At 34.3% G+C, this 17,039-nt stretch overlaps 1 protein-coding gene across 2 annotated transcripts in view; it reads right to left on the bottom strand.

Moving 5' to 3' along the window:
• The window catches only part of usp13 (ubiquitin specific peptidase 13), an 86,218-nt gene extending 70,368 nt beyond the window's left edge, over positions 1-15,850 (bottom strand). The window contains exons 1-2 of one of the 2 annotated variants that reach the window (XM_062027843.1): positions 15,648-15,850; positions 798-923 (exon numbers count right to left, since the gene is read on the bottom strand). In XM_062027843.1, coding sequence (XP_061883827.1) covers positions 798-923; positions 15,648-15,758 — 237 coding nt within the window. In that variant the 5' untranslated portion in view covers positions 15,759-15,850. The remainder of the gene's footprint in view (positions 1-797; positions 924-15,647) is intronic. The other variant, XM_062027841.1, reaches the window with a different exon arrangement.
• Positions 15,851-17,039: the final 1,189 nt, after the last annotated feature.

Genomic DNA, 17,039 nt, shown 5'->3' with positions numbered 1-17,039 from the left:
TAGTAAAAGAGTGCGGGTACTAGACTGGCCTGCCTGTAGTCCAGACATTGAAAATGTGTGGTGCAATATGAAGGCTAAAATATGAGAAGGGAGACTGTTGAACAACTTAAGCTGTACATCAAGCAAGAATGGGAAATAATTCCACTTCAAAAATGTGTCTCCTCACTTCCCAAACCTTTACTGAGTGTTGTTAAAAGGAAAGGCCATGTAACACAGTGGTAAAAATGCCCGTGTGACAACTTTTTTGCAATGTGTTGCTGCCATTAAATTCTAAGTTCATGATTATTTGCAAAAAATAACAAAGTTTCTCTAGTGTGAACATGAAATATGTTGTCTTTGCAGTCTATTCAATTGAATATAAGTTGAAAAGGATTCATTGTATTCTCTTTTTATTTACCTTTTACACAACATATGTACACATACAGTACATATATACATACATATATACAGTCCAGGTCTTTTTTCCAAGTTTAAGTACTGTGCTTAATTACCATTTTAAAGCACGATTAATCCCATTTTTACAATTGAATATTTGGACAGCACTAAATCTTTGTCGTACTATTTTGAGGCATGAATATTTTCCGCTGCATAACTTTGGACTTTGTGTCCATATTCCCCAAAATAACCTGACAAGTGAGACCATCCTAACATTTTCCACTTCTTCGTGTCACATCCAGGAAATAGATGCACAAAATAAAAGTACAATTTCTCAATTTTACAGCCTGTAGTTTCTTCAGAAGTTCTCAATAATATCAATCATGGATTGTATTGATGACACTCTTTATGTCCGTACTTACTTCTTTCACGTGCCGCTTGAGGTGCATGTAAACGCTCTGGCCCGTTTTGCGGTAATGTCTCTCCACGTGTTCTCGTCCAAAGCCCAGGAAGGTGTTCATGCACACGTACAAACCTCCCTCCGATTCCTGCACACACACACACACACACACACACACACACACACACACACAAGTTAGGTAATAAGTAGGGATGTCCGATAATGGCTTTTTGCCAATATCCGATATGCCGATATTGTCCAACTCTTTAATTACCGATACCGATATCAACCGATACCGATATATACAGTCGTGGAATTAACACATTATTATGCCTAATTTGGACAACCAGGTATGGTGAAGATAAGGTACTTTTTTAAAAAATGAATCAAATAAAATAAGATAAATAAATTAAAAACAATTTTTTGAATAAAAAAGAAAGTAAAACAATATAAAAACAGTTACATAGAAACTAGTAATGAATGAAAATTTGTAAAATTAACTGTTAAAGGTTAGTATTATTAGTGGACCAGCAGCACGCACAATCATGTGTGCTTACGGACTGTATCCCTTGCAGACTGTATTGATATATATTGATATATAATGTAGGAACCAGAATATTAATAACAGAAAGAAACAACCCTTTTGTGTGAATGAGTGTAAATGGGGGAGGGAGGTTTTTTGGGTTGGTGCACTAATTGTAAGTGTATCTTATGTTTTTTATGTGGATTAAAAAAAAAAATTTTAAATTTTTTTTAAAAAAAACGATACTGATAATAAAAAAAAACGATACCGATAATTTCCGATATTACATTTTAACGCATTTATCGGCCGATAATATCGGCAGACCGATATTATCGGACATCTGTAGTAATAAGTCAAGTGTGTAAAAGTACTAACTCATGCTCACGTCATCGTCTGTTTGCTCCGTTCAACATTTGTTAGCCTTATTTAAAAATATTCCTTATGGTTAATATTTATTGTTGACATTAAACAAAGAGCACACTCAAACATACTTGGCCAATAAAGATGATTCTGATATTTTAAAAATGACACTTTATTGTATTTTTCACTGTTAAGGAAATGTTGTAGGTTGTGATTTTAGCTAAAATAAGTTATCGCCTTAACAAATGTAGCAAAAGCAGCCAAAAAAAATAAAATAAATATACTAGTCACATTCTAATACTAATATTGTGTATATTTTTTATTTTTTGTCAACTTCGTCAATCACAAAAATGTTTATTAAATTACTACTGTTATGAATTTAATTAAAATGTCATTAAAATATGTTTATTTTACAATGACTGTTCTTATGTCACAATTTTAACAGCTGTAAAAAATATTATATATTAATGTTTTATCCCACTTTTTGAAATTAAACTCAATCAAATGTATTGGAACTGAACTAAATAAAATTGTAATACATTTAAGTAATTAATTAGGATAATACTACTTAAACACACATTTTATTTGGGCGTGTTAATTAACATTTTAAATGCCAGTATCTTTCCACAAGTCCAGTTTTTGAATGAAAAAAAAACAATTACAAAATACATTTCAATAAGTGTCAAAATAAAAAAACAAAACATAAAAAACATCAAACACAAAGTCCTATTTTCTTCAGCGTTAAAAAAAATAAAATACACTTAATTGTATTTTTCACTGTTATGGAAATGTTTTAAGTTATTAATTTTAGCTAAAATAAGTTATCACATTAACAAATGTATCAAAAGTAGCAACAAAAAAATAAATAGAAATATGCTAGTCAAAGACACATTCTAATACTAATATTTTATTTGTATTTTTTGTAAACTTCGTCAATCACAAAAATGTTTATTATTTACTATTGCTATGAATTTAATTAAAATGTCATTAAAATATGTATATGTATTATTTATTTTACAATGACTGTTCTTATGTCACAATTTTAACAGCAGTAAAAATATTACATATTAATGTTTTATCCCACTTTTTGAAATTAAACTCAATCAAATGTATTGGAACTGAACTAAATAAAATTGTAATACATTTAAGTAATTAATTAGGATAATACTACTTAAACATACATTTTATTTGGGCGTGTTAATTAACATTTTAAATGCCAGTATCTTTCCACAACTTCAGTTTTTAAATGAAAAAAAACCTACAAAATACATTTCAATAAGTTTTTGGGTTTTTTCAAACAGTGTCGAATTAAAAAAAACATAAAAACATCAAACAAAAAGTCCTATTTTCTTCAGCGTTAAAAAAACAAAAAACACTTAATTGTATTTTTCACCGTTATGGAAATGTTTTAAGTTGTTATTCATTTTGGCTAAAATAAGTTATCACATTAACAAATGTATCAAAAGTAGCAACAACAAAAAAAAATAAAAAAATATGCTAGTCAGTCACATTCTAATACTAATATTTTATTTGTATTTTTTGTAAACTTCGTCAATCACAAAAATGTTGTAATTTATTATTTATGATTACTATGAATTTAATTAAAATGCCATTTAAAAAAATATGTATCTATTTTACAATGATTAATGATTAATCTTCTTATGGCACAATTGTAACAGCTGTAAAAATATTATATATTAATGTTTTATACCATTTTTTAAATTAAACTTAATCAAATGTAATAGAACGGAACTAAATAAAATTGAAATACATTTAATTCATTAGGATAATACTACTTAACCCCGAAATATAAATTAAACACATTTTATTTGGGCAGGTTAATTAACATTTCAAATGCCAGTATCTTTCCACAAGTCCAGTTTTTAAATGAAAAAAAACAATTACAAAATACATTTCAATAAGTGTCAAATAAAAATAAAAAACATAAAAAACATCAAACAAAAAGTTCAATTTTCTTCAGCGTTAAAAAAAACAAAACACTTAATTGTATTTTTCACCGTTATGGAAATGTTTTAAGTTGTTATTAATTTTGGCTAAAGTAAGTTATCACATTAACAAATGTATCAAAAGTAGCAACAAAAAAATAAATAGAAATATGCTAGTCAAAGTCACATTCTAATACTAATATTGTGTATTTTTAATTTTTTGAAAACTGTCAATTACAAAAATGTTGTAATTTATTATTTACGATTGCTATGAATTTAATTAAAATGCCATTAAAAAATATATATTCTTTATCTATTTTACAATGATTAATGATTAATCTTCTTATGTCACAATTTTAACAGCTGTAAAAATATTATATATTAATGTTTTATCCCACTTTTTTAAATTAAAGTAAATCAAATGTAATGGAACTGAACTAAATAAAATTGAAATACATTTAATTCATTAGGATAATACTACTTAATCCCGAAATGTAAATTAAACATACATTTTATTTGGGCAGGTTAATTAACATTTTAAATGCCAGTATCTTTCCACAAGTCCAGTTTTTAAATGAAAAAAAAACAATTACAAAATACATTTCAATAAGTGTCAAATAAAAATAAAAAACATAAAAAACATCAAACAAAAAGTTCAATTTTCTTCAGCGTTAAAAAAATATATACATACTTAATTGTATTTTTCACCATTATGGAAATGTTTTAAGTTGTTATTAATTTTGGCTAAAATAAGTTATCACATTAACAAATGTATCAAAAGTAGCAACAAAAAAAAAAATATGCTAGTCAAAGTCACATTCTAATACTAATATTGTGTATTTTAAATTTTTTGAAAACTTTGTCAATCACAAAAATTTTGTAATTTATTATTTACGATTGCTATGAATTTGATTAAAATGCCATTTAAAAAAATATATTCTTTATCTATTTTACAATGATTAATGATTAATCTTCTTATGTCACAATTTTAACAGTTGTAAAAATATTATATATTAATGTTTTATCCCACTTTTTTAAATTAAACTAAATCAAATGTAATAGAACTGAACTAAATAAAATTGAAATACATTTAATTCATTAGGATAATACTACTTAACCCCGAAATGTAAATTAAACATACATTTTATTTGGGCAGGTTAATTAACATTTTAAATGCCAGTATCTTTCCACAAGTCCAGTTTTTAAATGAAAAAAAACAATTACAAAATACATTTCAATAAGTGTCAAAAAATAAAATACATAAAACATAAAGTTCAATTTTCTTCAGCGTTAAAAAATAAATAAATACTTAATTGTATTTTTCACTGTTATGGAAATGTTTTAAGTTGTTATTAATTTTGGCTAAAGTAAGTTATCACATTAACAAATGTATCAAAAGTAGCAACAAAAAAATAAATAGAAATATGCTAGTCAAAGTCACATTCTAATACTAATATTGTGTATTTTTAATTTTTTGTAAACTTTGTCAATCACAAAAATTATGTAATTTATTATTTACGATTGCTATGAATTTAATTAAAATGCCATTAAAAAAATATATTCTTTATCTATTTTACAATGATTAATCTTCTTATGTCACAATTTTAACAGCTGTAAAAATATTATATATTAATGTTTTATCCCACTTTTTTAAATTAAACTCAATCAAATGTAATGGAACTGAACTAAATAAAATTGAAATACATTTAATTCATTAGGATAATACTACTTAACCCCGAAATGTAAATTAAACATAAATTTTATTTGGGCGGGGTAATTAACATTTTAAATGCCAGTATCTTTCCACAAGTCCAGTTTTTAAATGAAAAAAAAACCAATACATTTCAATAAGTATTTTTCTTTCTTTTTTCTAAACAGTGTCAAATTAAAAAAAACACAAAGTCCTATTTTCATGAGCGGTAAAAAATTTTTAAAAAAATACACTTCATTGTGTTTTTCACCGTTATGGAAATGTTTTAAGTTGCTATGAATTTTGGACAAAATAAGCTTATCACATTAACAAATGTATCAAAATGTACACAAATAATATATATTTTTCCCAGTCTTTTAAAATATTCATATCAACTATAAACTGCATTGTGGGGATTTTATCCTTAAAAATGCAGTTTATTGACAAAGATTTTAAAGCAAAAATGACAAAAATGAAAATTTTTATACACCCGCCATGATAAAATAAATAAAATATAGACTTATCATTAATGTGCAGCAAAAGATGAGAAATTTGCTGCTTGCTTTGAGTGGGCAAAGTAGTAAATTATAATTATTATTATAAACATACAGTATAATAATATATTATTATATACATATAATAATATATTATTAAATGCATATAATAATAATATATTATTTTATACTTATAATAATATATTATTAAAAATATATATAATTATATATTATATAGACATATAATAATATATTATTATATGTTTATAATAATATATTATTATTTTTCCGCCACAAAGGTTTGCCGGAACACACAGCCCACAGTTTTCATCCGATCGGAACCGTTCGAGTATCAAAACGTTCGGCTCGACTGGGAAACATAAGCTCTCAAAAAAATGTTTTAAAAAATATCCCAGATTACCCAGAATTCCCGGTTTTCCGGGTAATTTTTTCCCTTTGAAAATGAATGGGCCAATTTTCAAACATGCACAACTCCCACATTTGTGATCCGATCAGAACCGTTCCAACGTCCACACACTCCACTCACCTTGGACAATCAAACTACCATTTCGCAAGTTCAAAACAATTCCAGGAATTTCCAGTTTTTCAAATACTTATTTTCACCTCTTCCTGGAGAGTTTTCAAAGTCCACATTTTTCAACCGTTTTTGACCATTCCACCTTCAGAACATTCCTCTTTATTTGGGACAGCAAATGCTCTTATTTTTTTTCCGTAAGAAAAATCCCGTTTTTTTTCTACCAAAATTCCAGGAATTCCGAAATACCCATTCTCAATTCAAACTGTTACTACGTCAACATTTTTCAACCGATTCCAAAAATTCCAACACCAACCCATTCATACCATCTAGGACAACTACTCTTCCCATATATCAAACGCAAAACATGTTTTTTTTCCCCCTAAAATTCCCGCTTTTCCTGGAATTTGAACCCCATTGACAATGAATAGGCATTATAAAATCTACTGCATACCCCACATTTCTCACCCGATCAGAAGCGTTCCAAAATCCACACACTCCACTCACCTTGGACAATCAAACTACCATTTTGCAAGTTCAAAACAATTCCAGGAATTTCCGGTTTTTCAAATACTTATTTTCACCTCTTCCTGGAGAGTTTTCAAAGTCTGTATTTTTCAACCGCTTCTGACCATTCCACCTTCAGAACATTCCTCTTTATTTGGGACAACAAATGCTCTTATTTTTTTTCCGTAAGAAAAATCCCGTTTTTTTTCTACCAAAATTCCAGGAATTCCAAAATACCCATTCTCAATTCGAACTGTTACTACGTGAACATTTTTCAACCGATTCCAAACATTCCACCACCAACCCATTCATATCATCTAGGACAACTACTCTTCCCATATATCAAACGCAAAACAAGTTTTCTTTTTCCCTAAAATTCCCGCTTTTCCTGGAATTTTAACCCCATTGACAATGAATAGGCATTATAAAATCTACTGCATACCCCACATTTCTCACCCGATCAGAACCGTTCCAACGTCCACACACTCCACTCACCTTGGACAATCAAACTACCATTTCGCAAGTTCAAAACAATTCCAGGAATTTCCAGTTTTTCAAAGCCTTATTTTCACCTCTTCCTGGAGTTTTCAAAGTCCACATTTTTCAACCGTTTTTGACCATTCCACCTTCAGAACATTCCTCTTTATTTGGGACAACAAATGCTCTTATTTTTTTTCCGTAAGAAAAATCCCGTTTTTTTTCTACCAAAATTCCAGGAATTCCGAAATACCCATTCTCAATTCAAACTGTTACTACGTCAACATTTTTCAACCGATTCCAAAAATTCCACCACCAACCCATTCATATCATCTAGGACAACTACTCTTCCCATATATCAAACGCAAAACATGTTTTTTTCCCCCTAAAATTCCCGGTTTTCCTGGAATTTTAACCCCATTGACAATGAATAGGCATTATAAAATCTACTGCATACCCCACATTTCTCACCCGATCAGAACCGTACCAACGTCCACACACTCCACTCACCTTGGACAATCAAACTACCATTTCGCAAGTTCAAAACAATTCCAGGAATTCCCAGTTTTTCAAATACTTATTTTCACCTCTTCCTGGAGAGTTTTCAAAGTCCACATTTTTCAACCGTTTTTTGACCATTCCACCTTCAGAACATTCCTCTTTATTTGGGACAACAAATGCTCTTATTTTTTTTCCGTAAGAAAAATCCCGTTTTTTTTCTACCAAAATTCCAGGAATTCCGAAATACCCATTCTCAATTCGAACTGTTACTACGTCAACATTTTTCAACCGATTCTAAAAATTCCAACACCAACCCATTCATATCATCTAGGACAACTACTCTTCCCATATATCAAACGCAAAACATGTTTTGTTTTTTCCTAAAATTCCCGCTTTTCCTGGAATTTCAACCCCATTGACAATGAAAATGCATTATAAAATCTACTGCATACCCCACATTTCTCACCTGATCAGAACCGTTCCAACGTCCACACAATCCACTCACCTTGGACAATCAAACTACCATTTCGCAAGTTCAAAACAATTCCAGGAATTTCCAGTTTTTCAAATACTTATTTTCACCTCTTCCTGGAGAGTTTTCAAAGTCCACATTTTTCAACCGTTTTTGACCATTCCACCTTCAGGACATTCCTCTTTATTTGGGACAACAAATGCTGTTATTTTTTTTCCGTAAGAAAAATCCAGTTTTTTTTCTACCAAAATTCCAGGAATTCCGAAATACCCATTCTCAATTCAAACTGTTACTACGTCAACATTTTTCAACCGATTCTAAAAATTCCAACACCAACCCATTCATACCATCTAGGACAACTACTCTTCCCATATATCCAACGCAAAACATGTTTTTTTCCCCTAAAATTCCCGGTTTTCCTGGAATTTTAGCCCCATTGACAATGAATAGGCATAAAATCTACTGCATACCCCACATTTCTCACCCGATCAGAACCGTACCAACAACCACACACTCCACTCACCTTGGATAACCAAACTACTATTTTGCAAGTTCAAAACAATTCCAGGAATTTCCAGTTTTTCAAAGCCTTATTTTCACCTCTTCCTAAAAAGTTTTCAAAGTCCACATTTTTCAACCGTTTTTGACCATTCCACCTTCAGAACAACAAATGCTATTTTTTTCCCCCGTAAAAAATGTCATTTTTTCCCCCAAATTTCCAGGAATTCCAAAATACCCATTCTCAGTACGTTAACATTTTTCAACCAATTCCAAAAATTCCAACAACAACCCATTCGTATCATCTAGGACAATTGTGCTAGTATCAATATTTTCAAAAATTCCCGGTTTTCCCGAAATTCCCGATCAAATGAATGAACATGTTCATAGTTCTACACAGCCCTATATTTTCTCAATTTTACGCCATTTTTAAAAAAACAAATACGACCTTTCAACCATCCACCCACACTACTATTCACATAAATCAAACGCAAAAGGTGTTCTCCTTTTCCCTAAAATTCCAAGTTTTCCTGAAATTTTAACCCTATTGACAATGTAAAGGCATTATAAAATCTACTGCATACCCCACATTTCTCACCCGATCAGAACCGTTCCAACATCCACACACTCCACTCACCTTGGATAACCAAACTACCATTTTGCAAGTTCAAAACAATTCCAGGAATTTCCAGTTTTTCAAAGACTTATTTTCACCTCTTCCTAAAAAGTTTTCAAAGTCCACATTTTTCAACCGTTTTTGACCATTCCACCTTCAGAACAACAAATGCTTTTTTTTCCCATAAAAAAAATTCATTTTTTCCCCCCAAATTTCCAGGAATTCCGAAATACCCATTCTCAGTACGTCAACGTTTTTCAACCAATTCCAAAAATTCCAACACCAACCCATTCGTATCATCTAGGACAATCGTGCTAGTATCAATATTTTCAAAAATTCCCGGTTTTCCCGAAATTCCAGGAAATTCCCAATCAAACGAATGACCTATATTCTCGCTTTCTAATTGTAGTATTGCTAAGTGATTGTGTAAACAAAAACAATGGCTGCTGAAGCGAGGATTCGTGGATTGTCAGCCCTGCCTTCCCGTCTGAGGTGGACCAAAGTGGGACTATAAAGCCTGAAGTGGCCCAGAGTGACATGTGAGCTGGAGCAGAGCGGGACTAAAAATAGGGCAACACTCGGGCTGACATGATGAACTCCAGACAGCTGAGTCACCTTTAAAAACATCAAGTGAGCTAAGGTCCAAGTGGACTCCTTTGGTTCACTTGGCAGGTTCGTTTCAAAAGGAATTCTGGTGCGGTACGCTTGCTTTGGTCCATTCCTTTGTGGTCACGCAAACTGTGGCGTGCGCCAAACAAGCGGGCCGAGACCGCTTGAGAGACGGCACCTCGGTCCGCTTGCAGGCGAACTTTAGTGCGGTTCGGTTCACTTGAGCTCAGTGTGAACGCGAAACGGACCAAAGACACCAAGAGAGTTCAAATGACAAAGCAGAAGTATTTCATTCACTCTTTTTCAAACGTAACCTTGAATGGACTTTGTAGGAAAATAATTAACATATTTTAGAACACGAACACAACGGAGACGCAGATTTTAAAATATTTTAAAAACAAAAACAAATGATACATTAAAAAATATGAATTGACACAGATTTTTTGAAAGAATTAAATAAGTTACAAAAAAATACAAAATAAAAAGATCAATTAAAAAAAATATTAACACAACAAAGACATATTTTAAAACATAAAACAATAATTTAATAAAGAAATATACAAATACAAATAAATTAAAATGTATAAACACAACCGAGACAAATTTAAAAATACAATAAAATAATGTATGACTCATTTAAAAATTTTAACAAAATATTGACAAAGATATTTTGAAAGAATAAAATAAAATACAAAAAAAATAAAATATAAATACAAATAAAACAAACATTTACACATTGGAAAACAACAAGACAGATTTTTAAAAAATCAAATACAAAAACCCAATAAAAAATACAAATAAATATATTAAAACATGATGAAGAGATTTAAAAATACAATACAATAATAATAATAATACAAATAAATTAAACATCCAACGTTACAAACACAACAGTGACATGGATTTAAAAAGTAAAATAAAATACCAAAAAATGCATAAAGATCATACAAGTAGAGGATACGTTTAGAAAGAGGAACACAACAAAGACAGATTGAAAAAAATAAAATAAAATAAATGTAAAATAATACAAATAAAAATGTAATACAAAATATAAACACAAAAAAGGGATATTAAAAAGACAATAAATTACAACAACAATAATAATAATAATAATAATAACACAAATAAATTATACATTTAACATTACAAACAGAGACACGGATTTAAAATATAAAATTAAATACCAAAAAATTAATAATAATAATAATAATAATAATAATAATAATACAAATAGAAGATGAGTTTAAAAATATTAAGACAACAAAGACAGATTTTTTTTTTAAACAATAAAAAATACAAATAATTTATACATTCAACATTATGGAGACAACAGAGACACAGATTTAAAATAAATAAAATACCATAAATAAATATGATCATACAAATTTAAACTATGAACACAACAAAGACAGATTCACAAAAATAAAATAAAACACAAAACATAAAACAAATATTTGATAAATGTAAAAATGTGAACAAATACACATTTGAAAAATAATGAATACAATTTAACATACAAACATAGTATTAATACATCAATACTACTGTATGTTATACAATTAGTTATATTGTACTGTACTTCATATTGTACAATATTTTGTATTGTACTACACTGTACTGTATATTATACAATGTTTTGTATTGTACTACACTATACTGTATATTATACAATGTTTTGTATTGTACTACACTATACTGCATATTATATAACGTTTGTATTATTTGCCAGAGAATGGTGGCAATAAAAGCAAAAGGGGGAGCGTTGCTGCAGCTGGAAATAATCCAAATGTCGTTTTTACTGCGAGTAACGAGCAATTAGCGCTCTTGTGGCTAATAATGCAAATTCATGATGACGGCATTTAACGATGAAAGCAAAATGGGGAGTGTTGCTGCAGCTGGAAATAATCTCTATGTCACTTTTACTGCGAAGTTTGACTTGAAATCGGAGGGGAAAGTGAGCAGTTAGTCCTTTCGTGGGGAAAGTGGCTTATTATGCAAACTCACGATGACGACACTTAACGATGGAGGCGAAACGGGGAGTGTTGCTGCAGCTGGAAATAAGCCCGATGTCGCTTTCACTGCGAATATTGACCCGAATATAGAGGGGAAGGTAAGCGGTTAGCCCTCTCATGGAGAAAGTGGCTAGTAATACACATTCATGACGACACCATTTAATGCTGAAAGTTAAATGGGGAGTGTTGCTGCAGCTGTAAATAATCCTTATGTCACTTTTACTGCGAATGTTGCCCCAAAATCGGAGGGGGCGGTGAGCGGTTACCCCTCTATTGGGGGAAGAATATTCATGATGACAGAATTTAATAATGTAAACTAAAAGGGGAGTGTTGCTGCATCTGGAATAATTCCTATGTTGCTTTTACTGCAAATGTTGACACGAAATCAAAGGGGAAGGTGAGTGGTTAGCTCTCTAGTGAGGGAAGTGGCTAATAATGCAAATTCATGATGACGCCATTTAACGATGAAAGCAAAGCGGGAGTGTTGCTGCAGCTGGAAATAATCACTATGTCGCTTTTGCTGCGAATGTTGGCTTGAAATTGGAGGGGAAGGTGAGTGGTTAGCCCTTTTGCGGGGAAATTGGCCAAAATGCATATTCATGATGACGCCATTTAATGATGAAAACAAAACAGAGAGTGTTGCTGCAGCTGGAAATAATCACTACGTCACTTTTACTGCGAATGTTGAACCGCAATCAGAGGGGAAGGCGAGTGGTTAGCCCTCTGGTGTAGAAAATGGCTAATTATGCAAACTCATGATGACAACATTTAACAATGAAAGCAAAACAGGGAGTGTTGCTGCAGCTGAAAATAATCCCTTTGTCGCTTGTACTGCAAATGTTGACCCGAAATCAGAGGGGATGATGAGCGTTTAGCCCTATAGTGGAGGAAGTAGCTGCTAATGCAAACTCGTGATGACGCCATTTAACGATGAAAGCAAAATGGGGAGTGTTGCTGCAGTTGGAAACAATCCCTATGCCGCTTCTACTGCAAATGTCGAACCGAAATCGGAGGAGAAGGTGAGCAGTTAGCCCTCTAGTGTGGGAAGTGGCTAATAATGAGAACTCATGATGACATTTAACCATGGAAGCAAAACGGGGAGTGTTGCTGCAGCTGGAAATAATCCCTATGTCGCTTCTACTGCGAAATCGGAAAGGTCAGCAAATTATGTAAATTGATGATGACGCCAACTAAGGACTTGTGGGGACTTTTAGGACAACTAATAGAAACTTTTTTTACTCAATCACATGAATTTTAGCATGTCGACATTTCATGGCACACACACACACACACACACTTAGACACACACACACACTTGGACACACACACTTAGACACACACACACACACTTAGACACACACACACACTTAGACACACACACACACTTGGACACACACACTTAGACACACACACACACACTTAGACACACACTTAGACACACACACACACTTGGACACACACACTTAGACACACACACACACACACACTTAGACACACACACACACTTGGACACACACACTTAGACACAAACACACACTCTTAGACACACACACACACACTTGGACACACACTTAGACACAATCACACACACCCACACACACACACACTTGGACACACACACTTAGACACACACACACACACACACACACACTTGGACACACACTTAGACACAATCCCACACACACACACACACACACTTGGACACACACTTAGACACAATCCCACAGACACACACACACACATGGACACACACACTTAGACACACACACACACACACACACACTTGGACACACACTTAGACACAATCCCACACACACACACACACACACTTGGACACACACTTAGACACAATCCCCCCCCCCCACACACACACACACACACACTTGGACACACACTTAGACACAATCCCACACACACACACACACACACATACACAGACACACACACACATTTAGACACAATCCCACAAACACACACACTTAGACAGACATACACACACTTAGACACACATGAACACACACTTAGACACACACACACACACTTAGACACACATACACACACACACACACGCACTCAGACACAAACACTTAGACACACACACACACAGACACTCACACACACAGACACAAACACTTAGACACACTCACACACACACACACACTCACACACACTAACACTTAGACACACTTACACATACACACACACACACACTTAGACACACACACACTTAGACACACACACACACACACTTAGACACACACACACACACACTTAGATACACTCACACACACACTTAGACACACACACACACACTTAGACACACACACACACACACTTACACACTTAAACACACACACACACTTACACACTCTCACACACACACACACACACACACTTAGACACACACACACACACACACACTTAGATACACTCACACACACACACACACTTAGATACACTCACACACACACTTAGATACACTCACACACACTTAGATACACTCACACACACACTTAGATACACTCACACACACACACTCACACACACACGCACTTAGATACACTCACACACACACACTCACACACACACACTTAGATACACTCACACACACACTTAGATACACTCACACACACACACTTAGATACACTCACACACACACTTAGACACACTCACTCACACACACACACACACACACACACACACACACACACACACTTAGATACACTCACACACACACATACACATTTAGACACACTCACACACACACATACACATTTAGACACACTCACACACACACTTAGATACACTCACACACTTAGACACACACACACACTTAGACACACTCTCACACACGCACACACACACACAAACACACACACTTAGACACACTCACACACACTTAGACACACACAAACACACACACACACTTAGACACATACACACACACACTTAGATACACTCACACACACACACACTCACACACACACGCACTTAGATACACTCACACACACACACTCACACACACACACTTAGATACACTCACACACACACTTAGATACACTCACACACACACACTTAGATACACTCACACACACACTTAGACACACTCACTCACACACACACACACACACACACACACTTAGATACACTCACACACACACATACACATTTAGACACACTCACACACACACTTAGATACACTCACACACTTAGACACACACACACACTTAGACACACTCTCACACACGCACACACACACACAAACACACACACTTAGACACACTCACACACACTTAGACACACACAACACACACACACTTAGACACATACACACACACACTTAGATACACTCACACACACACACATTTAGACACACTCACACACACGCAAACACACACAAACACACACACTTAGACACACTCACACACACTTAGACACACACACACACACACTTCGACACACGCACACACTCACACACACACTTAGACACACACACACACACTCACTTAGACACAGACACACACACTTAGACACGCACACACACACACTTAGACACACACACACACACTTAGACACACACACTTAGACACACACACACACTTAGACACTTAGACACACACACACACACTTACCGGGGAGTCAAAGGAGAAGGCGCACTCGCTCTTGAAGACTCTGTCCCCGGCCTTGGGCACCCTGACGGTGGGCATGTAAGGGACCAGCAGCTCTCCAAGGTCCGCGGCCATGTCGGCTTATTCCCCCCGCGTCTGGCAGCTCAGTGCGGCCGGCAGCCACCGGAGCTGTCAGGGCAGCCAGGAGGCTATTTTTAAAAGCATTCCTGCGTCCTTCGGAGGGCGGGCGGGCGGGAGCAGCTGGACGTGACGTGACGTGACGTGACGCGGCGTGACCGCGGGGACAAAACAGGGCGATGAAATCAGCGGCCACGCTCCTTTTGTTCCAGCGTGCGGCGTCACGTGCCCACATCGCGGGAGAATCTGCGACCACGCCCACTTCACGCCGGCAACATCAAATAGTGTGAAAAAAACATTATTGTTATTATTATTATTGTTATTATTGTTATTGTTGGTATTATTGTTCTTATTGTTGTTGTTATTGTTGTTATTGCAGGGTCATCGGTGAGGCTCGTGGCAGCAAATAGTCATTAGGCGTGTGTGTGGATCGACACAAATGTCGACTCAAGTGTGGTATCGGCATCGGGTCGATAGAGTGAGGAAGTCGATATTTGTATGGTTGTATGGCGATACAAGCAGTCCTGCAGCGTGTTATACTTGTGTGTGAGATCATGTGCGATACCATCAGTGCTGCAGTGTTTACTTGTATGTGATATCATGTGCGATACAAGCAGTCCTGCAGCGTGTTTACTTGTGTGTGATATCATGTGCGATACAAGCAGTCCTGCAGCGTGTTTACTTGTGTGTGATATCATGTGCGATACAAGCAGTCCTGCAGCGTTTTTGCTTGTGCGTGATATCATGTGCGATACAAGCAGTCCCGCAGAGTGTTTACTTGTGTGTGATATCATTTGTGATACAAGCAGTGCTGCAGAGTGTTTACTTGTGTGTGATATCATGTGTGATACAAGCAGTCCTGCAGCGTGTTTACTTGTATGTGATACCACATCTGATACAATCAGTCCTGTAGAGTGTTTACTTGTGTGTGATATCATGTGCGATACAATCAGTCCTGCATGTGTGATATCATGTGCGATATAATCGGTCCTGCAGCGTGTTTACTTGTGTGTGATATCATGTGCGATACAAGCAGTCCTGCAGCGTGTTTACTTGTATGTGAGATCATGTGCGGTACAAGCAGTCCTGCAGCTTGTTTACCTGTGTGTGATATCATGTGTGATACAAGCAGTGCTGTAGAGTGTTTACTTGTGTGTGATATCATGTGCGATACAATCAGTCCTGCAGTGTTTACTTGTGTGATATCATGTGCAATACGAACAGTCCTGCAGCATGTTTACTTGTATGTGAGATCATGTGCGATACAACCAGTTCTGC

This window comes from Entelurus aequoreus, linkage group LG19, assembly GCF_033978785.1.
Source record: "Entelurus aequoreus isolate RoL-2023_Sb linkage group LG19, RoL_Eaeq_v1.1, whole genome shotgun sequence".
In the NCBI taxonomy this organism is placed as follows: Eukaryota; Metazoa; Chordata; class Actinopteri; order Syngnathiformes; family Syngnathidae; genus Entelurus; species Entelurus aequoreus.
Note: the sequence above shows the minus strand (reverse complement) of the source record. Positions and strands in the feature narration are given on the sequence as shown.